The following is a 27,775-nucleotide window of genomic DNA, read 5'->3' as shown; positions in this document are numbered from 1 at the left end:
AAATCTCTCCTGGTACGATCCTGTATATGTAGCACGATAAGGGGAAACTATAAAACAAGCGGTATTCTTCCGCAAACTGGTAAATTATAAATAGCTACAGTACACTCTAGCTTCGAGGCGATATATACGGCGTGCACTTCGAAAAATAAACCCCTAATCTCGGCTTTTAATACGTCGGTCAACACACACACAGCGACTAGCTGACTAACCTTGATCGTTCTTCGTTTATAAAGGGTCTGAAAGCAAGAGAAGCGCAACAGTTAAAGGTGGAACTTTCGAGTAAATTTTTATCCACCGACGAGGTAAAGGAAAACTTGGGAAACATGTCTGAGATGATGGAGGAGTTCGAGAGTGTTGATGCCCTGCTGAAGAAACTGCCACCAGACGATTACAAGAAGCTGAGGAACGTCCTTTTTGGCACAGAGACTTAGTGAGTTTTTACCCTGCTTCTTAAATTTTTGAGCGTTGAAAATCAACAAAATCTCTCACCTTTTCCCCAAAAATTCAATGAAAGTTTTCATTTTGATATTGTTATAAACTTCTTTTCTTCTGTTGTTGATTAGAAATAATCTTTCCTCCCAACTGTTTAGTTTTTCTTCTTTAATATGATGCATTACTTTCAAATCTTAAGTCACCTACCTCAAATGTTTAAATTTTGGCTATTCTTCGAAAAATCATTTATTATGGAGGCTTACATAAACTCTTATATTGCCTGGAAACACTTTTCGAAGATAAAAGTTGATTTTTTTCGTAATAAAATGGACTGAATTATCGAATCGAGATTAATTCTTCAATCCTATAGATTTAATTCTGTCTGTTTTTTTATTCGGTTTGTTTTCTTATTTCATGACCCTTGTACCTCACAATCAGCCTATAATTTAAAGTTCAGTCGATTCCGCAACAACTTTTTAGATTGCCACTCATTTCCTCGGCGATTCGAAGGTTTTTTCACAAGAACTACGTAGAAAAACTCTGGATTGCATCAGTTACTTCTCCTTTGTTCAGTAGGAACAGATTGATGGAATTTCTTGTATCTATATCACCTCACAGAGTGGATGTTTTGGGTTCTTATCCTCTAAGAGTCTAGACGATACATTAGGTTTTAAAAATTGGGTCTATGACCTCACATTGCTGAGATTAATGTCGCGAAATATTAAATTTTTATTGTTATCACTCGAGGTATATTTGTTTGTTTACATTAGATGCTCTCATTTGGGAAATTCGTGCTGGATTTGTTGGAACATAAATGATTGTCTATATTTTTAAGTCGTTTATTGCTACATCTTCTCATGAAACTGCCATTAAATTTAATCAGGGAAGGTTTCCATCTGTATCTTCAATATTAATGTGAAAATCTTGTTGTGGGACTAAATCAGCTTGCTGTACTTAACTTACTTAAAAATCCACCGCATGGTAACAATGATATAATAGAGGAGATTAATCTGAACACAGCATATGTATTATTTTTTGCCACTGTGTTAATACAGCTACTGTCAGTTAATTAATAGTGGGTGATTAGTTTAAACATGACTTGTATCATCTCAGTTACAATTAAAGGCGATTGCCTTAAAACTGAATCACCATTGTAGCCCCTGTGGTTGATACAGTCATTGTTACGGTGAGTTTATGCGGAGTTACTAAGAACTACTACCTAAGAATGGATAAACGCCATCCACCCATGAGATTTGGTCCCTTTCTTCCTAGTAACTCTGCATAAACTCACCACGAGAATTGACTGAGACTGTTTAAGGCACAATGGGTTCCTAACCAAGACCCCCATTGCCAAATTCCCACTGTTATGCGAGAATAAATCAATTCAACATAGTTACCATCGAAAACTCATAAATATCCTAATTTTAGATACGACCCCGTCAAATAATTACATAATGCATTTGTTCCATGCACTGACCCGATGTTCCTAAAGATCACAACATAGAACAATAACAAAAATCTAGCAGGCTGTCGTAACACGATACAAGATAAAAAAATTCCGCTCCGAGAGATATTTTCGAAAACTATATCGTAATCTTGCCGTTAACGTAAGCGACTGGTCTGTAATTAGGGGAATTAAACGGTTTTGTAAACAAACTTGCCAAGTTACCGGTTTTATCCGGTTGGGAGAAATTGCAATGTACATAGACCTTTATCTAGACTTAATGCGTAAGTACATTCGATGTTTTGAAAACGCAGTTTATAATTAGACTGACCCGATAAGGTCTACGCCGTCCGATAAGACGTAGACATCCCAATCAGGCCGTTAAGTTTCCATCCCTCAGTCAACACCTTATTTCTATCGTTTCGCCGAAGACTAGACTCCTACCCTAGGTAGTAGGCGTAACCCCGACAAGTTGACAGCCGAATTTGACGTTTCAGCGAGCTCCCTCTGTCGGAATGCGTGACGACCATGGCGCAAACCTACAACTTCGACGTGCTGTCCTGCAAGTTCGGCTGCGAGAAGGAAGAGCTGCGATCCCCGAGGATAGTGAGGGTGGGCATCTTCCAGAACAAGATCCCGATGAACCCGGAAACGCCGATAGTCAAACAGAGGGAGGCTGTGCACCGGATGGCCAAGGAGGCCATACAGACTGCGGCGGCGGGCGGCGTCAACATCTTCTGCTTTCAAGAGACCTGGAGTAAGTTCTGTTGCATGATTGAAGCGAGGTTGTTTGAACGGAGACGAAGAGGTGACTAGATCCTTGAATCCCCTTCTTCGAAATTTTCAAATTTCACCTTTCTTCAGTGGGTTGAAGGGAGTGGAAGGTTCTGAAACTAATCCTGGAGTTGGCTTGGGCTATATCGAGTTACATTGAACACAATAAGTCCTTTCGTTTCCATAAAAAGTGTAGCAATTTTCTACACTCGATTGCTGATTGAATTTACACCAGTGTAGAGGAGGTGTAGTTCATCTACATCTCCTTTTGACTATGTGCAGATAAACTACACTTCCTCTACACTGGTGTAAATCAAATCGAGTGTAGAGAAGTGCTACACTTTTTTTTCAAACGAAAGGACCTACAGTAATGGTTGAAATGTTTCAATGATTTTTGATGCACACACTTCTGAAGCAAAATTGAATAATATGGAATAGGCATACCATTAATTATTGAAATATTCTTCGGTGTGTTCTAAGGTGACTCAGAGTCGATGAATGCTATTTGGCTGGTGGTTATTCAGACATTGGCATCAGTGGAATGGCCAAATGGCCTTGTGTATCAAATAAAAATTCGATAAACGTCCCCATCCCCAATATAAAGAACAAATAGCATTCATTTTTCTGGAGTTTTTGTTATACTCTATCCTTTTTCTATTCTTCATAGTATAAAGTGTAGTTAGACATGGTGCAAAGTGCAGCAGAGTCAATCGACGTGTTTCAAAGGGCTTTTTCTGAAAACTACAGACCCTAAGGAACACAAAGAGCCCTTCCTCGCCCACCTGTCCCCACCACAGTGCGAGAAATGACCCTTTGAGACTCGTCAATCGACCTTGTACCTATAATTTTCGAAATTGACTACTTGAAAAGAAAAATAAGGTTTGTATTTTGACTAAAGATTCCATTTTCGACTGTATTTGATTCGAGAGCTCGATTTTTCGCCAATTCTTTACCCAGCCCGATCGAAATTTTCTGTTTCTTGATAGCGTTCATCTCATAAACCGAACTGTTTATGTCTGGACCTTACATATGATTTTCTTGCAGCGCTCGACGCCCAAAAAAAATTGGAACTAGCTTTCGGACGAGCTATGAGATAAACCGCTGGTTTAAGTGGGGAAAAGCCGACAAAAATGCGTTTTTATCGGCCGACAGGCGTATCGGTTGGGTACTTAGATTTTTAAGAGAATCGATTGTTATAAATTGAGCAGTTCACCGTGAATTTACACGATTTTTTCAGATATGCCTTTCGCCTTTTGCACCAAGGAGAAGTTACCGTGGACTGAGTACGCGGAGAACGCCAGGAACGGCCCTTCGACCCTGTTCCTATCGGAGGTACGTCAAAAAAAAATTTAATTTATGAAAGAATGAACGGTTTCGTTGCAGCTGGCCAAGATGCACAACATGGTGATAGTTTCGAACATATTGGAAAGGGATGAGACTCATGGAGACACTATATGGAACACAGCGGTCTTCATTGATAACCACGGGGATTATTTGGGGAAACACAGGAAGAACCACATACCCAGAGTGGGGGATTTCAACGAGTCCAGTTACTACTTCGAGGGTAACACGGGTCACCCTGTATTCGAGGTGAGTAGGACGAACCGGGGGCGTTCAGAACGTCACTGTGGGTTCGAGGGTCAGTAAAGATCACGCGATTTTTTTTTTACAGACCGAGTTCGGAAAGATAGCGGCCAACATATGCTACGGCCGACACCACCCCCTCAACTGGCTGATGTTCGCGATAAACGGCGCCGAGATAGTCTTCAACCCCTCCGCGACAGTGAGTAGTAGTAGATTGACCAACCCCCCAATCTCCCAACGACCGTCTCATTGGCATAATTTAAAAATTTAGATTGGCGACCTGAGCGAGCCGCTGTGGGGCATCGAGTCTAGATGTAACGCAATCGCGAACGGTTATTTCACCTGCGCCATCAACCGCGTGGGCACGGAGATCTTCCCCAGGGAGTTCTGCAGCGGCGACAAGAAGCCTGCGCACAGGAACTTCGGCCATTTCTACGGGTCCAGCTACGTGACGGCGCCCAACGGATCCAGGAGTCCCGTAAGTAGAGATGGACCGACCGCAGTGCGGCTGACCGCAACCGCATAGCGGACCGCGGTGTGTGACCGTTGAAATTTTTTGGATTCGAGGTGAATCAGGTTAGAATTATCGCGAATTATCGAAGGTTAAGGTCGTGGGGACGATTTTAGATGAGAAAATTCACATTTGGCACACTTATTTTCTTTTAAACACCTTCGGACTGAAGTATAGTTATAGTTTGGTAACGGGGCTTCATTTTACTGGGACCTTCAGGTCTATTATGTCCCCTATCAGAGCTGTTATTACAACTGCGTCATCCACAGCTTTCCTTTCAGCCCCAGAGGTGGCTAAGCCCACATTTCTCCTTCAATTTTCTCGTCTAAGACATTCCTTGCACAGGCTTGGAATGGCTTGGCATTCTATAACCAAGTGAACAGTAGTTTCCTCCTTTTTCACACAGATTCTACACTTGTCAGTTCCTGAGAAGCCTATCCTCATCATATGCTTTCTAAAGCGACATTGTCCTGTGAGAAAGCCAGTGAGGAGCTCTAAATACTTCTTGGATCTGGCAGTTTCAAGATCCCGAAGGAACTCTTTGGAATTATCCATTCCTGGAGGTTCCTTCAGAGTGTTTCTCTCTTGGGTTCTTCCTACTCCAGAAACTTTTTATTATAGGTGCAGTTTCCCATGCCACAGAAAGGTCATGGGCCAGTAAGTGGCGTTTTTGCTCCATTTCTGGCGAGTGTGTTGACTTCTTCGTTTCATTTTATTCCAGAGTGACCAGGAACCAAGACTAAAGACACCTTGTTGTTATTGCCTATTCGTTAAGTTTCATTAGGCACTCCAAAAATAGCTTTCAGTCGATGACATAGGAGTTCAGTGCTTTGACACCAGCCTAACTACCAGAATGGATCACTATGTCCCATCCCTTATAGTTTCTTCCAGGTTTATGTCTACTCTTTTTCGATTTCTGCTTGAAAAACATTCGAGCAGGAGCCTAAGATAGTGTACACTTTGTGCTTATCCTGTATATTCCAGCGCCAGCCCCTATAGTGGTTTTTGAACCATCTGTGTGTTCCCTTTCCCATTCTTCTTTTTTACATAGCATCGTGTTAGAATTCTTCTCAATGCACAGGGTGGGCAAAATTCGTTGTCTACTGAGGGGATCTCGAGTAATATACCATCTAGAGGAAAGTGGACAACACATTTCCGAGATCTTTTTCAGAAAAACCTCCAACGATTCTTCGTTTTCGAGTTATTAGCAAAAAAACAAGATTTTGACGATTTCGAAAAGTTCTCGTAACTTTTTTGCCTTTGAAGTTACTGTTCTGAAATTTGAACCTTCTTAGGCACTTGTATACGTAGAATCTACTGATAGAAGATTTTTTTCTAATTCAAAAATAACAAATTCAATAAATGTTTGCAATTAAAATACGAAAGTTCGTTATGAAAAAATCAGTGGATTTTACGTGAAAAAGTGCCAGTAGAAGGTTCAAGTTTCAGATCTGTAACTTCTAAGACAAAAAAGTTATGAGAACTTTTCGAAATCGTCAAATTCTTGCTAATAACTCAAAAACGAAGGTACGTAGAAGGCTACGGTTTTCACCATTCCTTGTTTCTCTGAAAAAGAGCTAGGAAACGAGTCATCCATTTTCTTCTAGCTGCTATAGTTCTCCAAATCCCCTCAGTAAACAACGAATTTTGCCCACCCTGTACAGGGTGGGCAAAATTCGATGGAATTGACTGGCAGTTCTGTAACCATAAGAGCTATCACTAGATGTAGGAGTGATGACCCCAAATACTCTAATATCTAGACTGAAGGTTGAATTTATGTATTGACCTCACGAAAGACCTGATAGTTTGCCATTTTCCAATAGTCCTGACATTATCTCACCCAATTTTTTCACGATAAACGTACCAAATCGGGATCAGCCGATTATTCATTTTTTCTTAACCTAATCAATGTAACACGCTTTAAAATATCATGTTTATAAACAGGAAAAAAGTTTGGGATCAATTCCGTAATTATTATCACTAGTTTAATCGGTGTTTTCTCGATTGATCTGGTCGACTTAAGAAGATAACACTTTCATTCATTGACTTCGGATTGAACTCTTCGTATGGCAACAGATACAAGGGGCACTGGATAAATAACAACAAGAAAACTTCACCAAAAACACTTACGACACATTCAAATCTTCAATCTTCTCATCAAGTCCGAAGTATTCTTTGGAAACTTCCTCAATTCACTCAGAATCTTCTGAAATTATGGTTCACCTGTCTTACAAGCCCAAATGAACCATTTCTTCTCAGTAAATTGGTTGGAATCCTTCTTTCTTCCAACTCGGGGTTGATTGTGATTTTATAAAAAAAAACACATGAATATATTAAAAAATATGTAAATTTCTAGGGTTTATCGAGAGTGAGGAACGGTTTGCTCATAGCCGAGCTGGACCTGAACCTTTGCAGACAGGTGAGGGATAAGTGGGGCTTCAGGATGACGCAAAGACTGGACATGTACTCCGAATGTCTGAACAGAGCCACGCAACCAGATTTCGTACCCCAAGTGATAAGAAAATGAAGTGAACATATATTTAATTTAATTAATTTTAGCGTATAATTGTATTTATGAAAATTTTAGAACGAATAAAGACGAATTTTCTATAAAACCCGTTTGTTTGTGAAGGGATGCCTCATACCGGAGTTTAGGATCATCGGAAGGGGTGAAAACGTTCAATTTTTGGATTGGTCGAACTTTGAAGTACAAGACACACTTCAAAGAATTTATTGGTTAAAAAAAAAGCTACAATTTATACAATTATATACATTATCTGTTGTTAGGAGCTAGCACACAAAATTCGGTTTTTCATCATGAGCGGTATTGTGAAAGAAATTCGACCCACACTTCCTATACTATAAACGTTATTATATTTCCTCGACAATCAAAAAAAAAATCGTGAACATCACTCAACCATAACAATGCTTGGATTGTTCGCGATAAAAACGGAAAAATTCGATACAATAATTTAAGAATTAATAAGCTAAGCACTGTATATCATTAACAATTCCTATATGAAATAATAAAAAATTAAATGTTAGATGAACAATTTAAAAATACAATAAAATACAGTAGTAATTCTATTTCCATGAACATTGAGCCATATTACAATATATCCTTTCATTATTATTATTATTATTATATCACACAAAGCCTTAAATTACTTCGAAAATATTTTTTATGGAAAAATAAAGCGTTGAATTTGGATTTGTGCATGAAATTCCAACATTAACATCATGTAAACTACGAAATTTATAACTAATCCAATTTTGGCTTGGTATATTTCAGGTATTGGGGATTTGGCCTCTTTTTTCGATGTATGAAAATATCCTATTCATCACAAAGTTAGTGCAAACGTTTCAGACCCGACAATCAAAGTGCCTAAATTTTTCTCGTTATTGTCTCGATAATAATAAAATGTAAAAATACTAAATCTTTGGTAGAACGTTATCAAATTCAATAGGATTTTAACGATTTGATATGTTGTTATTTAAAGAACAACCGAAGGAAAATTACTAAAAGAACGAGGATGGTTATGAAATCCGGAATCTGTGTCGAAAGACTGATAAATCCTACTGGTTGGTCCGTTTATCAATAAACTTAACGTTATGATGAAGAGACCAACATAAACAGTAAACAACTGTTGGAAACCGTAAAAATTCCATTTTGACTAAAGCAGAACGAATAATTTTCCCATAATTAACGATCAAAACAATGGGATACCATTTCGACACAAATTTCAAACGATAATAAATATTTCAATGTTGCATCTAAATCGCTGATAAGATTAATACGAGTTGATTAATTAAAGTCTGAGGAAACTGAGAGAGAGCGCCGATAAGATAGGATAATACTTGAGATAAGATGAAAATACAATTTTTAGACACTCCGCAAAGTTCTTAAGAGCACTTGTGGCGAGTATATCATACTACGAAAATAATCTAAAATACGAATAAATATAAATGAAGCATATGTAAATAATTTCCTTGTATAAAAGCGTGACAGCTTCGCGAAAAAACAAATATAGAGTACATCTAAAAAGGGACGTTCTTCAAATACTTGAAGATTATAGAAGACGAGGTACTTTTTCGTTGAATAAATAACAATCGGAAGGGTTAAACGATCCAGGATCAACACGCAAGGCACATAAACGAATCTAAAATCCCGTTAAATTTACCTTTTTTTTCTCGACCCATTCTTCCCTGTAAACTTTCAATCCTCCCTTTGAGCGACCGCCCATCGGTGGGCGTGCACCTACGCCGGTCCGCCAATCAGACCTCGTCGGCGGCCAGGGCGGGGGCGGGGGCTGCGTTGAGCCCATCCCCACCACTACCTTCCTCGTCCTCTTTCGTCACTTTATTCAAGGCTACCTCGGCCTCCAGCGCTCTGATCCTGTTTTCGTGTTTCACAATCATCGCCTTGAGTTTGCGTATTTCATCGGCGAACTCCTGCAGGGTCTGGGTCTGAAAAAAGGCGGTCAACATCGACTCAACAGTTTTTTAAGCGATACTAACCGGTATTGAATCTCCCTGCGATGAACCCTTCCCCCCACCACTCTTCGGAGGCATTTTGTTAAGGATATTGGACCTTTTAGAAACTGAGATCGAAGCCTTGGATTCCGGAGGCTTATACCCATCTTTCAACGAAATAAGGACAGGATCTTCGTCTTTACCCTCAATCCACTCTTCGGCTGTTACAGCCGAGGTATCACCAATGGTATCCGGATAAAGATCCTCTTGGAACAGTTCCGACTTCCTCGGTACTGTCATCGTGATCACTTGACATAAACCCGAGTTGTTAAGTCGATAAAATCTACAAAATTATTCGGCATCAACAGATTTCTACCACTGAGCATCCTAACCAGCATCTAGAGTTGAAATTTACCTGCTGATCTCGCATGAGGTCACATCGCATCCCCTCTTCGGCATCATACCGATCCCCCTTTGAGGATCAGGAGTTTGGAAAGTGTTGATGTAATGGACGAAAGGGGGCTCAGCAGTTATCTCGAAATATCTACAAAGACACGTTCAATATATCAAAAATGATAAAAAATAACTGACCTTATGACGGAGTCTCCTTTTCCGCACAGATACACCAGATTTGTATCCGGATCATACAGGGGAAACATGACTCCGTTCGAGGTATCTAGTTCCACCATAACGATGGGTTTATCCAGGCAATCGGGGGTTCTCAAACTGTACTGCCTCTCGGACATCTTGGAGAAACCGGTGGTGAAAACCAGGCCATGTCTTAAAAATATGGCCCTTGTCGCTTTAGAACCTAAAATTTCAAGCGTAGTTGTAGAAATTTCATTGATATCGCTCATCGAAAGCCTCACCTTCGTGACAAACAGCCTCAGATTCAACCTCCCCAGTTCTAGGATTGATGATTCGAATTTGCTTATCTTTGCAAGTTGTCAGAAGCTTAGATCCATCCCAGTTAAAGCACGCACTGTACACTATATCGGGATGGCAGTCTATTTCCACAAGCGCTTCACCCGTACCTACAAAAAAAATTAAATAACCCCAATTTTCAACTGGGACATATAAAAACGACTCACCAACGTTCCAAATGACGACTTGATTGTCGCTTCCCGCTGTTAGTAGTACATTTAGAGCGGTGGGATGCCATAACACCAAACCCACCCTACGCTGGTGATAAATGAGATCGACAATAGGTTCAGTCAGTGTTTTAATGAGGCCGTGGTCGGGTATGTGCCAGACTTTGACCACGCAATCCTCCGATCCGCTCGCTATAACGTTGTCGTTGTGAGGACACCACGCAATGTCCAGTACCGGCCCCTTGTGGCCCCCCACTAAGGGATGATCTGCAGCAATTCTGCCAACCTTCGAAAAGATTCAAAAATTGAGATTTTTGATAGTCTTTATCGACAATAAAAACATAGATCAACCTTGGAGCTCCACCTGAATCATTTTCCTTTGTACCAGACGTAAGAAGTAAAATGAAAACAAAAACAAAAACTGTTCCCCTAGCAGATATATCAAACATATAAAAGATAAAAATCAAGAGTTGGCAACCTATTCCGGAGTTTAAAAGCCACATAAATCTCATGACTCATCCTGTCTACTAGCTGGACTCAAGAGGATTACTTCGGGAGAAAAAAATTGTCAAGAATTTCATTTTCTGCATGCCAAGTTTTCGACTCGAGTCACCATATGTGCAGGAGGCAACGAGAAAAGCATCTTATGGTATAAATGAGATATGGCACGGGAATGAGGTGAAAATAAAATTGCACAGAGGGTTTATTTTTGGAATGTTCTATTTGTGAACGTAAACGCTTTATTTAAAACTGAAGGTTTGCCAAACAAAACTCAATCCAGTTTTCGATGGGAAACATTTGGAAAAACGTCATTTCCTGTGAGTAACACTCCCAGAAATGCTGAAATGAAAAAAGGAATTTTCCAACAAAAATTCATCTTTTCACATCCTATTCAATGTGCGGGCTCCACAAACCCACAATAGATAATCTATTTTGATGATAACCAATTTTTTCCTTATCAGTTTGTAACTAAGCATTTTGAAACATCCTGTATATAATGTCTTATCTCCGATCATGTCAGAATCTTCCTGTTGCTTAGCCTTGTTATCAATATCTCCAGCAATATAAGAATATAAATTGAATTTTACCTTATCAAAATAAACTTTATCTCTATGCATTTATGCGACAATATTCATAAATATAAACCGAAATTGATCATGGTATTGAGGAACCTCTACTAGTATTGATGTCTACTTACTTTGTTCAAAGGTAACACTATAAAAGCTCCACCGCCAGCACTATCAACAATAATAGCCAAAAACTTAGGGTTCACAGCACAAAACGTCGAATCCCAAGAACTCTTGCTCACTCTTATATTATCATAGCACTGTTCCCTCTTCAAAGCTTGCCCATATACATGGCGAAATTTCGAACTTCTTACTACACGAAAAGACATCTGAAAATAAGAAACATTAGCTTCTGTTACAGTTAAACACAATTTTTCACCCACATTCAATTATTCATGTGATAATATAGTCCCACATGAATTCAAAGTCGAATTAGTTGAAACTAATCCACCAGCGAATTATATTTCCAAAGAAAATAATTACAAGGAAAGAAATTCGATTTGAATAAAGTTATGGATGCGACAAATAGCCCTGCATTTCCTAAATAAGGATTAAAAACAGAGTTATTTTCGTTGGAATTGAAATCAAATATGTTTATTTATAACTCTTCCATCACTGAGGAGGTAACAGTTTGAAACTTGTATCAAAATTTGAATATCTCTCCTGCAGCTTAACCTAAAAAACTACTGATTTGAAACGCTCTAATGACTCACCTTTCACAGTTTCACTACACCCTATCTGTTTCCGAATATTCTACTCCTTAACATTTATTTTTTTCATCAATTTGTTTATTTTCAAGTTAAATGTACCACATATCTGTTTGACGAAATTTGTTACAGTTTTTGAGAAATCCCTTATTTGGTTATGTGCGAGAATTTAAACGTCAAAAACGGCACAAGGTGCACAGAGCGCGGTTTCCACCCCGATTAAAACACTAATCTTTTTTCTCTGATCAGATGGTGGGCAGATCAGAAAGAGAGCCGGAAAATTGCAGAGAATTTATTCAAATTGGAGATGAAGGGGTTAATAAGAGTTTTAATTTCAAAGAAACGAAATTAAAAGCAAAAAAACGTAAGATAATCGTCATAGATTACAGAGAGATCAGAGTAATCGGAGATAATCCACGATCTAAATTTCTGTGGAGTGGAGATGGGCACCAGTGGCGTAGATTCATATTCATCCTTTGACAAATTATTGAGTTATAAGCCCGAAAAATTAGTGGATTATTCTCTTTTTTTACACATAACTTCCTCTGATCAAATGATATAACCTTGGTTGAGTCAGTTAATAAAAAGCTTTCCCTTTACGAGCTCTTGTCCCCTACGATTACGAATCTGAATTACATGATATTCACTCTCCTGAAGTCCCTATTGTAATAGCGAAACACCTATAATGGTTGAATAACTCACCCTAGTGGTAATCATGTAAATGGTTCCTAGTTTAATTATGAATTTTCATCAAATATCGGCCCATCAATGTAAAACTTTCATTTGAACCGAAAATAACTAGTATTGTAAGGAGTTTGCTGAGTTAAGAATATTTATCAAGGATTTTTCCTATTGAATGTTCCATTATATAACATATATTCACGTTTCATCGTCAAAGTCCAATTATATAATGCATATTACTCATGTTTTCATGAGGAAAGCGACACATATTACGCAGTCAGAGAGAGTCAGTTTTCGTTTGAAAGTTGTTCGGATCAGATGTTTCAATTTGTTATTCGGCAGTGCTGTGTTTCTCTTTTATATTTTCTTCCTATCCTTGTGAATTAGTGACCGCGTAGTCGTGAAGTGAAACGTTTTCATTTGTGGACTATATAAATACGATCTCAGAAGATCCAGCGAGTAACACTCCTCGATATTTATTGGTAGGTGAGTTGATGTATTTTAATCGTATTCAACGTCTATGAGGTGAAGGCTTAATTGAGGTTTCTCATTATAAAAATTAAATTTGAATACTCTTATTTCGCTGGATGTACCGCTTCCACCAGTCTACGCCACTGGCAACATCATCTGACTTTCTGTCAAATCCGTCTTCAACTTCACACCGTAAACATAACCTCAGATCTTGAAGGCTCTTTGAAAAGCAAATTTGAAGAGGAAAATCAACTTCCCATTAAAAAATATTCAATTTTTCGTCAATTTCTCTACCTTGATGGCAATTTTTCTCATTTGCGAACTCCTGAGATACAGGGTTCATGTAATTTGTGTATCCTCTTTAACAGATGTTAGTACGTAACCAGAAATAAAACAACCCATAGTTATCACGTTTTTAATATAAAATACCTATCAACTTAAAATTCAAAACTTTAGACATGTATACAAAATTATAGAAATATGATAAAATTACAACCAAGGATGCCACGCTGGATCCATACGACACAAGTTATCGTGACTACTCGCCGCTGCCACTAAAGTGGCCAACTGAAAAATAACAAAAATCATTCATTTGCACTGATTCAACATCGTAATTACCACTTACCCTGCTATCTACACCGTCGAAGTGCGCCAAAGTGTTCAGTCTATTAGATATCGAGGTAACGGCCCTGTTGACCATATTTATGACCTGTTCGCCATCGGCTATCTTCTCTCTGTTGCTCAACGGGGATTCTTCTGATTTTTTCATTCGGGAAAGGATCATTTCGTCCTTGAGGATCGGTTTGAGTATTGCTAATACCTAAATAAAGATCGTCATCAATTATTCATTCCCCATATCATTAACAAAGGATTTATTGGGTTATTTCTATCGTATATCTCACCTTAAAGTTGGGATAAACGAAGCATCTCGCCGTAGCGATCATAGATGCCGTCAGGGGGCCGCTTATACCCACCGGATTCAAATATTCGATTATGTTTGGTGTCAATCTAAACGGTACTGGTCTGGTAGTGTCCAGTTCACCTAAAAACGTCGGAAAGTTCGACATTTCGAATTTTTCACCAATTAAACCTTCTAGACTAACCTGTACTGTCGTCAACGTCAAATTTGAAGTAAGCTATGTTCATCAGTCCGGAGTCCTGATGCAGATACATCATATCGGGGTTCAGCCTCGTCAAATGGAAGACGTACTCTGCGAAACAGGCCAGGGCCAGTTGCAGCGTGAACATCTTCCTGAACTGCCAATAATCGGTGGCCGAAGGGAAGGTCTTGAGGGCCCACTGCTTCAGCAGGTTCCTCGGCACCATGGTGCTCTGCACCCCCTTCAAAATATCCCTGTACACCTGGTGGCTCGCCTTGATACCCCTGCTCTGCACGCTGGCCAGTCTCTCGTAGTAGTAGTTGATGGGTTTGTCGTAGTCTATCCCCAGTTTCACGCAACCGGATTTGTAGATGTCGAGCAGGGATATGGAGCTGGGGTTGTCCTCGACCAGTCTGATCTGTTGCGAGACGGCCACAACGCGTGGTATCGTGAAGTTTAGGAAACGTCTGGAGGTCTCCTTCTGTTTGCCCAGGCAGTTGTTCATCATCCTCAACAGCTGGAGGACGCGTTCTTCCCGTCTCGCATCCGCCAAACCGGAGTCGTTCACCACCAGGTAGGGGTAGATTTTGCCGTTGTGTCCTCTGATGTACAGTCTGGGGAGAAATTAACAAGATTAAAAATAGATAAGCAATTACTATTTTTGTTCCACTAAGATAATACATTGGGTATAAATTCTTGATTGAAGCAACTTTAACCATATGGACAAAAAGTCATTATATGGACCTAAACTGAGGATCTCTAAAGCCCTGGGAATTAAACCCTTCATTTTACAGACCTAGACACTGGCTGTTTACGTAAGCGCTCAGGAGTTTCTTAAAATGAACCTCAAATGGGCCAGGGACAGCCAAGCTATGCTGAGGTCCCTGGAATCACAGTGCCAGGGATCTCTGCTGACATGGGTGCCTTAATACCATAAAGCAACTGGCCAGAGGCAATAAAGTGACTCTACTAGGGGTACCTGGGCACTGTGGTGTTGAAGGAAATAAAAGAGCCGATGAACTTGCAAAAAGAGCATCAAGGTTGAAATTGAAATTCTCAGATTTGTTACTAGAAGAGTTGCTCTTTCAGAATATGTATCACGTTTTGATCTACGATTATTTTTCTGGAAGATAAATCACTCTAAAGATGACCTTCGAAAGGTTCCCAAAAAGTTGGGTTAAGTTAAAACTTCCTCAAGACCGAACGGTTGCGCCGAAATGGATGAAATTCTCAGATTTATAACTAGAAGAGTTGCTCTTCCAGAATATTTATCACATTTAGATCAACTATTATTTTCCTGGAAGATTAATTCCTCTAAAGACGATCTGCGAAAATTTCCCAAAAAGTTGGGTTAAGTTAAAACTTCCTCAAGACCGAACGGTTATGCCGAGATGGGTGAACTTCTCAGATTTATAACTAGAAGAGTTGTTCTTTCAGAATATGTATCACGTTTTGATCTACGATTATTTTTCTGGAAGATAAATCACTCTAAAGATGACCTTCGAAAGGTTCCCAAAAAGTTGGGTTAAGTTAAAACTTCCTCAAGACCGAACGGTTGCGCCGAAATGGATGAAATTCTCAGATATATTACTAGAAGAGTTGCTCTTCCAGAATATGTATCACATTTAGATCAACTATGATTTTCCTGGAAGATTAATTCCTCTAAAGACGACCTGCGAAAATTTCCCAAAAAGTTGGGTTAAGTTAAAATTTCCTCAAGACCGAACGGTTATGCCGAGATGAATGAACTTCTCAGATTTGTTACTAGAAGAGTTGCTCTTTCAGAATATGAATCACATTTAGATCTACTATGATTTTCCTGGAAGATAAATCACTCTAAAGATGACCTTCGAAAAATTCCCAAAAAATCCAAAACGAATAAATTATCTTCAGAAGTATTTACACGCAGACAAAATTGTTTTCAGTCATTTCGAACAATGTCGCTTAAAGAGGAAGCAAATTAGAATTAATACATCACAGGTCTCTTCCAAAAGGACAAAATTCTAGTCCGGAAGACACCTGTGACGTTGTCAAAGTTTTTTAGGTTGACAGTTGACACCTGACGTTTCTCCCAAAACAACTCGTGACGAAACGTCAGCTATAGACTCACCTTCTCGCCGAGCAGTTATGCTTCTGGACGACGTCAACCCTCGGCATGAACCTCGTGATCCTCACGAAATAGTGGTTGTGCTTGGGCAGCAGGAACTCCCCGGGCAACTCCACCTCTGCCGTCTTCAGCGAGAAGATCGACAGGAAACGGCACTTGTCCTCCATCAAAAACGACTGAAGTAACATTTTCGACCTGTTGTCCAGTATCTTGATCCACTTCTTCAGCTTGAAGATCAGATTGTGCAGCCGCATGCTGTTCGACTGCGAGAAATCGAAGTCCTTCGTGAACTCCTGCTTCATCTCCTTGAACACCGGGTCCTGGTACGTGGCCTCGGCTCGCCTCGCCAGGCTCTCGGAGGCGGCCGAGTGAAAGGTGACGTTCACCGAGCTGGATATGTTCTCCACGCCTATGCCGAAGGTGGACACCAGCTTGCGCACGAAGTTCAGGATGTGGGGCGTTATCTTGGCGTCGCCGACAGTGTCGCGGTTCTCGAAAGCGATGGCGTAGCACTTGGCCAGCCCCTGTCTCAGCTGGCGCAGCACCTCCTCGTACCAGTTCTCCCTGAACCATTCCATCTGGTCGGCTATGCCCTCCAGGCTAAGCAAGACGATGGGGTAGAAGTCCTTCTGCATCTTCATGATCTTCGAGCACCTGATCATGGCGGGCGTGGCTTTAATCGATGACGCCTCGTTGCTGGCGCTTGAGACACTGGTCTGCTCCTGCGCGGCTCCGCCCTCCGCCTCCTGGGTGTGTTGCTGGACGCTAGTTTCCCTGGCCGTGGCTCGTCGAAGCGTCAGGTACAAGATACGGATAGGGAAATAGACGGCCTGCGGGAACATCCGTCCGACCTGGCAGAGGATGTTGAGGATCACGTGGCCCTCGTACTGCACCAGGCAGTTGAGCAACTGGGGCGTCCATGGTAGCCACAGGATGGGCATGACCCCCACCGAGTATTTATCCAGGGCCTCCATGAGGCTGGAACTCTTGTCGTCGTAGCTCAACAGCCACAGTATCTTGGCCATGTATTTCCTCGATTTAGCCTCGTTCTGGTGGCGGCAGGCGTGGAGGAAGCAGACCATGGCGTTGACGCCCAGGCTGATCTGCCTCTGGTCCCTGGTGAATATGGCCTCGAGGTAGTCGCCGTAGTACGCCCACGCCTTGATCGAGGTGTCGTGCAGCTGGATGGCGGCCGAGAAGCACTTGTTGGCGTCGTCCGATTTGTTCATAAGGTGGTAGAGTATGCCTTTGAGGGCGTAGAATTCGGCGGTCATCTCTTTGGCGAAGAACTGGATGTTGGTGTTGTTGATGACCTCCAGTCCTAACGGTAGAACTGAAAATTGAGGAAAAAAAATCAGATCAACGTAAACCTTACGCGAATAATATACTACTCCACGAAAGTTTGAAAATTCTGGGACCATTTCGAAAGTTTGCATTTTTTTTTCACCATTTTATAAATATATGAGAGACCTGAATGTGTATACTCACATATCTAACTCTTTCAAAATATGTATCACGTTTAGATCTACGATAGTTTTCCTGGAAGATTAATTCCTCTAAAGACGACCTGCGAAAATTTCCCAAAAAGTTGGGTTAAGTTAAAAATTCCTCAAGACCGAACGGTTGCGCCGAAATGGACGAAATTCTCAAATTTATTACTAGAGGAGTTGCTCTTTCAGAATATGTATCACGTTTAGATCTACGATAGTTTTCCTGGAAGATTAATTCCTCTAAAGACGACCTGCGAAATTTTCCCAAAAAGTTGGGTTAAGTTAAAACTTCCTCAAGACCGAACGGTTGCGCCGAAGTGGATGAAATTCTCAAATTTATTACTACAAGAGTTGCTCTTTCAGAATATGTATCACGTTTGGATCTACGATAGTTTTCCTGGAAGATTAATTTCTCTAAAGACGACCTGCGAACATTTCCCAAAAAGTTGGGTTAAGTTAAAACTTCCTCAAGACCGAACGGTTGCGCCGAAATGGACGAAATTCTCAAATTTATTACTAGAAGAGTTGCTCTTTCAGAATATGTATCACGTTTAGATCTACGATGGTTTTCCTGGAAGATTAATTCCTCTAAAGACGATCTGCGAAAATTTCCCAAAAAGTTGGGTTAAGTTAAAACTTCTTCAAGACCGAACGGTTGCGCCGAAATGGATGAAATTCTCAAATTTATTACTAGAAGAGTTGCTCTTTCAGAATATGTATCACGTTTGGATCTACGATAGTTTTCCTGGAAGATTAATTCCTCTAAAACTACCTTCGAAAATTTCCCAAAAAGTTGGGTTAAGTTAAAACTTCCTCAAGACCGAACGGTTGCGCCGAAATGGACGAAATTCTCAAATGTATTACTAGAAGAGTTGCTCTTTCAGAATATGTATCACGTTTATATCTACGATGGTTTTCCTGGAAGATTAATTCCTCTAAAGACGATCTGCAAAAATTTCCCAAAAAGTTGGGTTAAGTTAAAACTTTCTCAAGACCGAACGGTTGCGCCGAAATGGATGAAATTCTCAAATTTATTACTAGAAGAGATGCTCTTTCAGAATGTGTATCACGTTTAGATCTACGATAGTTTTCCTGGAAGATTAATTCCTCTAAAGACGACCTGCGAAAATTTCCCAAAAAGTTGGGTTAAGTTAAAACTTCCTCAAGACCGAACGGTTGCGCCGAAATTGATGAAATTCTCAAATTTATTACTAGAAGAGTTGCTCTTTCAGAACATGTATCACGTTTAGATCTATGATAGTTTTCCTGGAAGATTAATTCCTCTAAAGACGACCTGCGAAAATTTCCCAAAAAGTTGGGTTAAGTTAAAACTTCCTCAAGACTGAACGGTTGCGCCGAAATTGATGAAATTCTCAAATTTATTACTAGAAGAGTTGCTCTTTCAGAATATGTATCACGTTTAGATCTACGATAGTTTTCCTGGAAGATTAATTCCTCTAAAGACGATCTGCGAAAATTTCCCAAAAAGTTGGGTTAAGATAAAACTTCCTCAAGACCGAACGGTTGCGCCGAAATGGATGAAATTCTCAAATTTATTACTAGAAGAGTTGCTCTTTCAGAATATGTATCACGTTTAGATCTACGATAGTTTTCCTGGAAGATTAATTCCTCTAAAGACGACCTTCGAAAATTTCCCAAAAAGTTGGATTAAGTTAAAACTTCCTCAAGACCGAACGGTTGCGCCGAAATGGATGAAATTCTCAAATTTATTACTAGAAGAGTTGCTCTTTCAGAATATGTATCGCGTTTAGATCTACGATAATTTTCCTGGAAGATTAATTCCTCTAAAGACGATCTGCGAAAATTTCCCAAAAAGTTGGGTTAAGTTAAAGTTTCCTCAAGACCGAACAGTTGCACCGAGGTGGATGAAATTTCGAGATTCATCACCAGAAAGTCAAAAACTTCCTTAAAACTTTCGTGTAGCCTCAAAAATCCTACTTACTTTCCTGGAATTCCGTCTTATCCTTCAAAGATGCTATCTGGAGGTAACTCTTGACCTCTTGTCGTATCTTCTGGTAACAATCGATGATCGGCACGCTGGGTATCGTGTAGATCTTGTTCAGGGTCTCGAGACAGACTGCCGGCATCTTGTGCTTCCTCGCTATCTTGCCGAAATGGATGATTGCCTGGGCTGAGGCGTGCACGCCAAGCATCGAGTTAGCGTTTCCCGTGTCCCTCGCCGTTTCGTAATGATTCACAATTGCCTGTGGGAAATCAGGGTTAAATGGTGTCGTGTCATCGTTTAAGAAGGTGGTTTACCTGGTAATGATGCTGTCTCCAGGTGATTATGTCATTCCAATGAGAGAGATCGTCGGCGATCACGGGTAACCTGTTCCTCCACGTCTTAACTATAGCCTTCATGTCGTGCAAGGAGTTTTGGTGGGCCTGGGACAGTCCCTTGTGTATTTGGTAGGCCTCTTGAAGTTCCATGATCTGTTGAGCTGCCTGCAAGTTGATTATTTAGATTAGGATCAATCTTGATGTGATCCGAAGGGTTATAATATTTTGCACGAAAATACACTGCTAACGATTGATAGGGAACTAAAAGTTATCTCCAACATCTGTTATATTATACCCTTACCTGTAGATAATTCAAATGTATGTGGCTGACAATATGCGGTAACCTCTTCCACTCGTTCAAACACAGCGCGGTCGCGTTCTCCACGTACCGCTCGACGAACTTCAACGGCTTACTCTCCTCCGGCTGACAGATCAACAGATAACCACCGTACATCGTCATCTTCCACGCCAACTCCTTGGGACACTGGTACTCGACGTGGTTCAGCACGTCCTTGACCACGTCCCACTGCGGTATCCGCCACGCGCTCTCCAGCAACAGGAACGGATCGTACACCCCATTCTTGGCGTACTCCTTCAGCGCCTCCCACTGGTTCTGCTCCTTCATGCAGCGCACCCAGTGCTCGTTCCACATCAGTATCTCGCGCTGGGTGTGCGTGGGAGTAGGCCCTGCGCTCGCGTCCTGCTTGTGCTTGACCATGGCCGCCTCGTAGGCGGCCTGCGCCTGCTCGAAGAAGCCGTGCTGCTCGTAGGCTATGGCGACGCCGGTCTCCTTGTAGTGGGCGTGCTTCTGCCACAGCCCCGCCCACAGGTCCTCCTCGCACAGGAGGTGGTAGAGGTCGCCCAGCGAGTCTAGCAGCTCGTTCTTGCCGGCCTCTGTCTCGAAGTCGTAGCAGGAGGCCGGGTTGGCGGTCTTCTTGATCGAGGAGGGGTCGTAGGCCATCTGCTCGAGACCCAAGGTCATCCTGTGCCAGAGGTTGTAGGATTTGCCCAGGTATCGCATCGAGGCCGGCTGCATCTGGACGGAGGGCGTGCATCTGAGGGGAAAATACGATTAATGTTAGGACATTGAGCTGCAGCAACCCTCTCAAAGCAATAAAACACGTTTTTCCTGTCTTTTCCATAATCTCCATCATTGAGAAGGTGACACTACTGAAGATTTGTTGATCAAGAAGGTTATACCCAGAGATTATAGAGTAGAAAGATAGGAAACGAAGGGATTAAAGTGATGTGAGCGCCATCTGTGTTTCAAATGTGTTTTCACTGACCAAAATGTAGTCGGTTTTTAGTACTAGAGATATGAGGGCGTTTCCTATCTTTCTACTCTATAATCTTTGGATATATGTACCTAATTTGTGTAACTTTTCATTACATTTCTAAATATTGAACTGCAGCAACCCTTTCAAAGCAATAAAACGCGTTTTTTCCTGTCTTTTCTATAATATCCATCATTGAGAAGGTGACACTACTGAAGATTTGTTGATCAAGAAGGTTATACCCAAAGATTATAGAGTAGAAAGATAGGAAACGAAGGGATTAAAGTGATGTGAGCGCCATCTGTGTTTCAAATGTGTTTTCACTGACCAAAATGTAGTCGGTTTTTAGTACTAGAGATATGAGGGCGTTTCCTATCTTTCTACTCTATAATCTTTGGATATATGTACCTAATTTGTGTAACTTTTCATTACATTTCTAAATATTGAACTGCAGCAACCCTTTCAAAGCAATAAAACGCGTTTTTTCCTGTCTTTTCTATAATATCCATCATTGAGAAGGTGACACTACTGAAGATTTGTTGATCAAGAAGGTTATACCCAAAGATTATAGAGTAGAAAGATAGGAAACGAAACGACTAAATTAATGTGAGCGCCATCTGTGTTTCAAATGTGTTTTCACTGACCAAAATGTAGTCGGTTTTTAGTACTAGAGATATGAGGGCGTTTCCTATCTTTCTACTCTATAATCTTTGGCTATACCTAATTTGAGTGACTTTTCATTGCATTTCTAAATATTGAACTGCAGCAACCCTTTCAAAGCAATAAAACACGCTTGGAAAATCTTCAGTATCCGGTTTTCAGGGGTGGCATAGCTCATTATGAATACTCAAAATGGCTGTATCTTTTTATCTAGGCTTAATACACAAAAATTGATAAAAAAAGTGTTTCTTTCTACTTCATGAGTCTAGTTTTGAAATATATATACACAAGTGAGTTGAAGACTCACCCTGTATATGTAAGGCTATAGTTGTCCACACAAAGAAGGTTTCACAGACGATTTAAAAAAAGTTTCATCAACATTTTTCGCAGTTTACCGAAAAAATCACTCATTTCACTAAAAAAAATTGGTGGTACGAATAATGTAAATTACCTGCACAAAGCTTCGACGAAAGTGTTAACTGCGTTCGGCTGACAATCCTTCTGTATTATGTGAATACCAGAAATGATGAAGGCAAGCGTCTCACGCCCCAGCTGGTACCTCTGATCGTCCTGCAGTATCTTCCACAGTTTGGGGAAGAGGTTCAACCACACCTGTTCGGCGAGGTTGGTGTCCAAGTGGCACAGTTGGGTAGCGGCCAACAGGAATTGGTCGGTGGTTATGTTCCTACCGACCTCGATGAACTCGAAATGCTTCTTTATCATCTTCGATACCGTTTCGGCCCTGTTTATCGGTTTTTCCTCTACCTGAGAACCTTCCACGTTGTTCAGATCGACTTCCAGGATCTCGTCCTGGGCCTGCCGAGAAGGTTTATGACTTATTATAATGATTTTAGGTTAGAATCCCGCCCTTAAATACCTAAGTGGTCGTTACAGGAGCGCTTGAATCTAAGGTTAGGTTTAGCCATTTAATTGTCACTCAACAGTTGGTGCAACGTAATTTAAGTTAGGAGTTCATTTTAAGGGACCCTTAACACTAAGACCCGTTTGCACCAAACGCACTTAGTGTTAAGTGTCCCTTAAAATCAACCCTTAACTCAAATTACGTTGCACCAACTGTTAAGTGACATTTAAATGGCTAAAGCTAACCTTAAATTTAAGCGCTCCTGTAATGACCACTTAGGTATTTAAGGGCGGGATTCTAACCTAAAATAATTTGTTGAACTGGCTCCAGAACTTCCCATTTTTGATGGATTTTGGAAATTGAATGAATTCATTACTGAATACCAAGCCTTTTCTTTTGCCTTTATTGTAATGCCATCAGTCTTTTTTAATTCTCAATTTGGTGTCACAAATCATACTATAGTTAGCAACAAACTCTTTTCTTCCGTTGGGAAGTTGAGTGTTCTTCGTAACTTACCACCACTTGCTTGGCAATCATTCACCGTATTCGTACTAACAAGGGCAATAAGGACATTTTCTTCACGTTCCTCTTCAACATTAGTAAAACAAATTCACACAAGACCTTACAAAGGAAGTGTTGTACTTGTATAAACTGAGGTACCTGTTATTTGACAATCATTATCATTATTAATGATAATTCAACAACAAAAAGTTGTTACTCTTTGATAATACTATAATAATATCCTTGACACCGACTGACAGGACAATAAAGTTAGGTTAATGAAATGACAACGATCATTGGCAACCGGCCAACCAATGAAATGGCTTTATTGGACTAGGATGAAGTTGCACCAAAATAAAAAACAGACATATCACTAGATATAAAAACTTAAGGGCCCCTCACTTAAGATTCCGTTAAGCCACAGTCGTGCAACTAGGAATAAAACTAAGCGTCCATTAATATTTAAACGTCATTTAGTTAAGTACTCGTTTTAAGAGGTATTGGTGCAAACGGGCCTCAGGAGTTCATTTTAAGGGACACTTTGGCCCGTTTGCACCAATACCCTTTAAAACGAGTACTTAACTAAATGACGTTTAAATATTAATGGACGCTTAATTTTATTCCCAGTTGCACGACTGTGGCTTAACAGAATCTTAAGTAAGGGGCCCTTAAGTTTTTATATCTAGTGATATTTCTGTTTTTTATTTTGGTGCAACTTCATCCTAGTCCAATAAAGCCGTTTCATTGGTTGGCCGGTTGCCGATGGTTGTTGTCATTTCATTAACCTAACTTTATTGTCCTGTCAGTTGGTGTCAAGGATATTATTATAATATTATCAAAGAGTAACAACTTTTTGTTGTTGAATTAGCATTAATAATGATAATGATTGTCAAATAAAAGGTACCTTAGTTTATATAAGTACAACACTTCCTTTGTAAGGTCTTGTGTGAATTTGTTTTACTAATGTTGAAGAGGAACGTGAAGAAAATGTCCTTATTGCCCTTGTTAGTACGAATACGGTGAATGGCCAAGCAAGTGGTGGTAATTTACGAAGGGCACTCAACTTCTCAACAGAAGAAAAGAGTTTGTTGCTAACTATAGTATGATTTGTGACACCAAATTGAGAATTAAAAAAGACTGATGGCATTACAATAAAGGCAAAAGAAAAGGCCTGGTATTCAATAATGAATTCATTCAATTTTCAAAATCCATCAAAAATGGGAAGTTCTGCAGCCAGTTCAACAAATTATTTTAGGTTAGAATCCCGCCCTTAAATACCTAAGTGGTCATTACAGGAGCGCTTAAATCTAAGGTTAGCTTTAGCCATTTAAATGTCACTTAACAGTTGGTGCAACGTAATTTAAGTTAAGGGTTCTTTTTAAGGGACACTTAACACTAAGTGCGTTTGGTGCAAACGGGTCTAAAACGTTAAATATAGCTGAGGAAAATAGGTACAAACCTCCATCATGTTGCCGAGGTTCAGGTTGTCGGGTTGCGTCCTTATAAACTCCTCCTTCTTCTGCGCATTCGCGGAGTAGATGGCGGACGTTATGTTTGGCAGTATGCTGCTCTCGTGCGACATCTGTATCTGCGTGTCCGGCACCACCGTCACCATCAGCAGCTCTATGCACTGCTTGATCCAATAGTGCGGTCCTATCGCGTCCCAATTCTGCGAGCACACGATGTATAGCAACCTATCGTAAAGCCTCCTCTTCATCGACTCGTCGAACACCCTGAAGAACTTGGCGCGTATGTTAGGCTGCGTGCACCTGAGTCCGGACAAGAAGGCCGGCTCCAGCTTCGTGGTCAGCTCCGTCTGTTTCAGCGCCGCGTCCGTGTAGACGAACAGTATGAGGTCGAGGAACTGGGCCATTATGTCCATGTCCTCGCTAAATCGCTTCTCGACGTACTGCATCATCTTGACGAGCAGTATGGACTTCTCGCGCAGACTCGGCGCCTGGTTCAGGGTGACGTAGCTCTTGCACTTCATCCATTCCTCCAGCATCTTGATGATGGCCTTCATCACCTTCACGTCCTGGGTCTTCTCGATCAGGCCGACCAGTATGTTGCCGATGAAGGTCTTGCGCATCTCCACACCCATCACGACCACCCTGGTCTTGACCAGGTCCAGGCTGAGGATCAGCAGTTCGCTGGTCATGGACGAGTAGTCGGCCGAGGTGGGTTGGAGGTGTTCCTTGGCCAGCCGGTGGAGCACCCGCATGAACGGGGTGATCAGGAGGTCGATGTAGGAGTGGTTGCTGGCGCAGGCAGCTTTTAGTAGCATGATGGTGCCGAACAGGGTGGACGGGTTGGCTTGGGCGTTTTTCTCGAAGTTGTTGAGCCCTGGCAGAAAGGAATAAAACGATTAAAGCGATAAGGGTGGAGGTGAACCTAGGTTTACCTTTAAAATGTTTGGAAATGATTGTGATCTAGTGATGTTATGATTGGATGAGTCAGTATAGTTGAGGGAAGGATGGGAAGAGGAATACACTTCTCACAGATGGTGCAAAAACCACTATAGGGGCTGGCCCTAAGATAAACAGGGCAGCCACCAAGTGTACACAGAGTTTTGCTGTTGCTCGAGACTTCACCGGATATTAGCCTAGGTTAGGTTAGGTTGTGCTGAGTGACGTGAAGTAATAACCAAGAAAAATCAACAATTATCCCCTTTATTCCTTACCTTCGTAGATCACCTTCCCGACGGTGGTGTACAACACGTCCAACTCTTCATATTTACAAGAAACATTCGAATTAGTCCTTTCCGTAGGGAATATCGACATCAGTTTGGTGAGTAGAGCGTGCATCAACTTGATAACCTTCGAATTGGTGGACGTGATACACACCGCCAAACCTCTCTGGATCATCCTGAACTCGTTCAGGACCTGCTCCTTCTTCAGCACGCCCAACAGGAAGGTCAACACTTCAAGGGTCGTCAGGATGTTACACATGTTCGGGTTGGGCATGTCCAGACCCACCAAGATCTAAAAAAAAATCCAAAATTCACAATCACAATTCAAACCTCTGGGTTAATACCTTCGTACCTCGTCGGCGAACTGCAGTTTTATGTGGAAATTCTGCGGCCAGATCTCGGGCTTGAAGGTGCTCCTCAGGAGCAGGACCGTTCGTCGCGCCAGCAGTTCCAGGGGGGTGCTGGACATGGAATTGGCCTGAGTGGGCGGGGGTACCTCGTGCATCGTGCAAGGCATCTTCACTAGAAAGTTGAACACCGACTCTAGGTGTACCCTGTCTATGGGTTTGCTGGCGGCGTCGTTCTTCATCGAACCGGATGAAGTTGAGGGTTGGGACACCGCCAGTTTTTTCCTGTCGTTATCGTCGTACATCGAACGTTTTACCTAAAAGGATAATTGTTAACAGTTTGAAGATACGACAAAGAATGTTTCCAGAAGCTTCTTGACTTCTTGACAACAGCCGAAGATAATTGGTGCAGCTAGAACTGTTGGAAATAGTCAAAAAATCACCTATACAAAACTTTCAAAATGACAAAGTTAAAAAAAAATTGAAAATGATTACTAAAATAGATCCTAATACGACCCTAGATCATTTGTTATCTGAATTATAGCAAAGCAATGGGAAAAACTTGAAAGATTTTATGAAATGGCTCATTTCGATACCAATCGACAGAAAAATACAAAGTCCCAAGTGAAATAAAAAAAGAATATCAGTACAAAATCTCACCAATAAAATTCCACCAAATCAGAATACTCTTCTTGAACGAAAATATGCTGAAATAGGGCAACATAAGCACTTTCAACAAACCCTCTCAATTTTCTACACTTTTTTCATCCCAAACCGCACGATACAACAATTTTTCAAGTGACCTGATGCAACTAATCAGATAGACTGGGAATAAAGATAAATTTTTCAACTGTTGAGCAGTGTAATCCCTTGTTATCATTCATAACCACCCAAAACTCACCTGAGCATTCTCATTAGCGTCTTTTATCTCCTCCTCCTTGATACCGTATAATTCCCACTTGATGATCACTTCAGCCAGCTCTACGGCCAACTTCCTGTGTTCCAGGGTGGCTGTAGGGCTGAAACCCAACCTCTGAATCGAGTTCACCATGTACTGAACTATATGATGCCGGAGTGGATAGTAAACCTTGTGATGCTTCACCACCAACTGCAGTATATGGAACAGCTGCTGCATAGAATGACCCTCATCCACGATGATCTTCTTGGTCCAATAGATCAACATCGTGCTACCTACAGGAAAACCGTTTA

The 27,775-nt window shown here is 41.0% G+C and overlaps 3 protein-coding genes across 5 annotated transcripts in view; 1 reads left to right on the top strand and 2 right to left on the bottom strand.

The window, feature by feature from the left end:
- Positions 1-72: 72 nt before the first annotated feature.
- Positions 73-7,360, top strand: LOC123320816 (beta-ureidopropionase). 2 transcript variants are annotated; one of them, XM_044908252.1, is made up of 7 exons: positions 73-430; positions 2,374-2,684; positions 3,888-3,982; positions 4,034-4,240; positions 4,323-4,433; positions 4,506-4,712; positions 7,102-7,360. In XM_044908252.1, the coding sequence occupies exons 1-7, from the start codon at positions 324-326 to the stop codon at positions 7,270-7,272; spliced, it is 1,209 nt and encodes a 402-aa protein (XP_044764187.1). In that variant the 5' UTR covers positions 73-323; the 3' UTR covers positions 7,273-7,360. The 2 variants fall into 2 exon arrangements, with proteins under 2 accessions (XP_044764187.1, XP_044764188.1); XM_044908253.1 differs by having other exon boundaries at positions 75-430; positions 2,374-2,633.
- Positions 7,361-7,460: 100 nt separating this feature from the next.
- On the bottom strand, positions 7,461-12,274 carry LOC123320815 (coronin-6). Of its 2 annotated transcripts, none has more exons than XM_044908250.1 (8): positions 12,090-12,274; positions 11,508-11,705; positions 10,310-10,595; positions 10,088-10,252; positions 9,810-10,029; positions 9,634-9,762; positions 9,264-9,561; positions 7,461-9,212 (listed from the first exon to the last, which is right to left on the bottom strand). In XM_044908250.1, the coding sequence occupies exons 2-8, from the start codon at positions 11,703-11,705 to the stop codon at positions 9,021-9,023; spliced, it is 1,488 nt and encodes a 495-aa protein (XP_044764185.1). In that variant the 5' UTR covers positions 12,090-12,274; the 3' UTR covers positions 7,461-9,020. The 2 variants fall into 2 exon arrangements, with proteins under 2 accessions (XP_044764185.1, XP_044764186.1); XM_044908251.1 differs by lacking the exon at positions 12,090-12,274 and adding an exon at positions 11,760-11,980.
- Positions 12,275-13,636: 1,362 nt separating this feature from the next.
- LOC123320811 (transcription-associated protein 1) overlaps positions 13,637-27,775 on the bottom strand; it is a 28,787-nt gene continuing 14,648 nt past the window's right edge. The window contains exons 22-34 of the mRNA XM_044908243.1: positions 27,468-27,757; positions 26,572-26,883; positions 26,211-26,511; positions 24,990-25,873; positions 22,619-22,983; positions 20,535-21,288; positions 20,213-20,398; positions 19,896-20,157; positions 16,446-17,775; positions 14,339-14,949; positions 14,138-14,277; positions 13,861-14,055; positions 13,637-13,802 (exon numbers count right to left, since the gene is read on the bottom strand). Of these exons, the coding sequence (XP_044764178.1) occupies positions 13,725-13,802; positions 13,861-14,055; positions 14,138-14,277; positions 14,339-14,949; positions 16,446-17,775; positions 19,896-20,157; positions 20,213-20,398; positions 20,535-21,288; positions 22,619-22,983; positions 24,990-25,873; positions 26,211-26,511; positions 26,572-26,883; positions 27,468-27,757 (5,708 nt within the window). The 3' untranslated portion in view covers positions 13,637-13,724. The remainder of the gene's footprint in view (positions 13,803-13,860; positions 14,056-14,137; positions 14,278-14,338; positions 14,950-16,445; positions 17,776-19,895; positions 20,158-20,212; positions 20,399-20,534; positions 21,289-22,618; positions 22,984-24,989; positions 25,874-26,210; positions 26,512-26,571; positions 26,884-27,467; positions 27,758-27,775) is intronic.

This window comes from Coccinella septempunctata, chromosome 9 (assembly GCF_907165205.1).
Source record: "Coccinella septempunctata chromosome 9, icCocSept1.1, whole genome shotgun sequence".
NCBI lineage: Eukaryota > Metazoa > Arthropoda > Insecta > Coleoptera > Coccinellidae > Coccinella > Coccinella septempunctata.
This window is presented reverse-complemented; position numbering and strand designations above follow the sequence as displayed.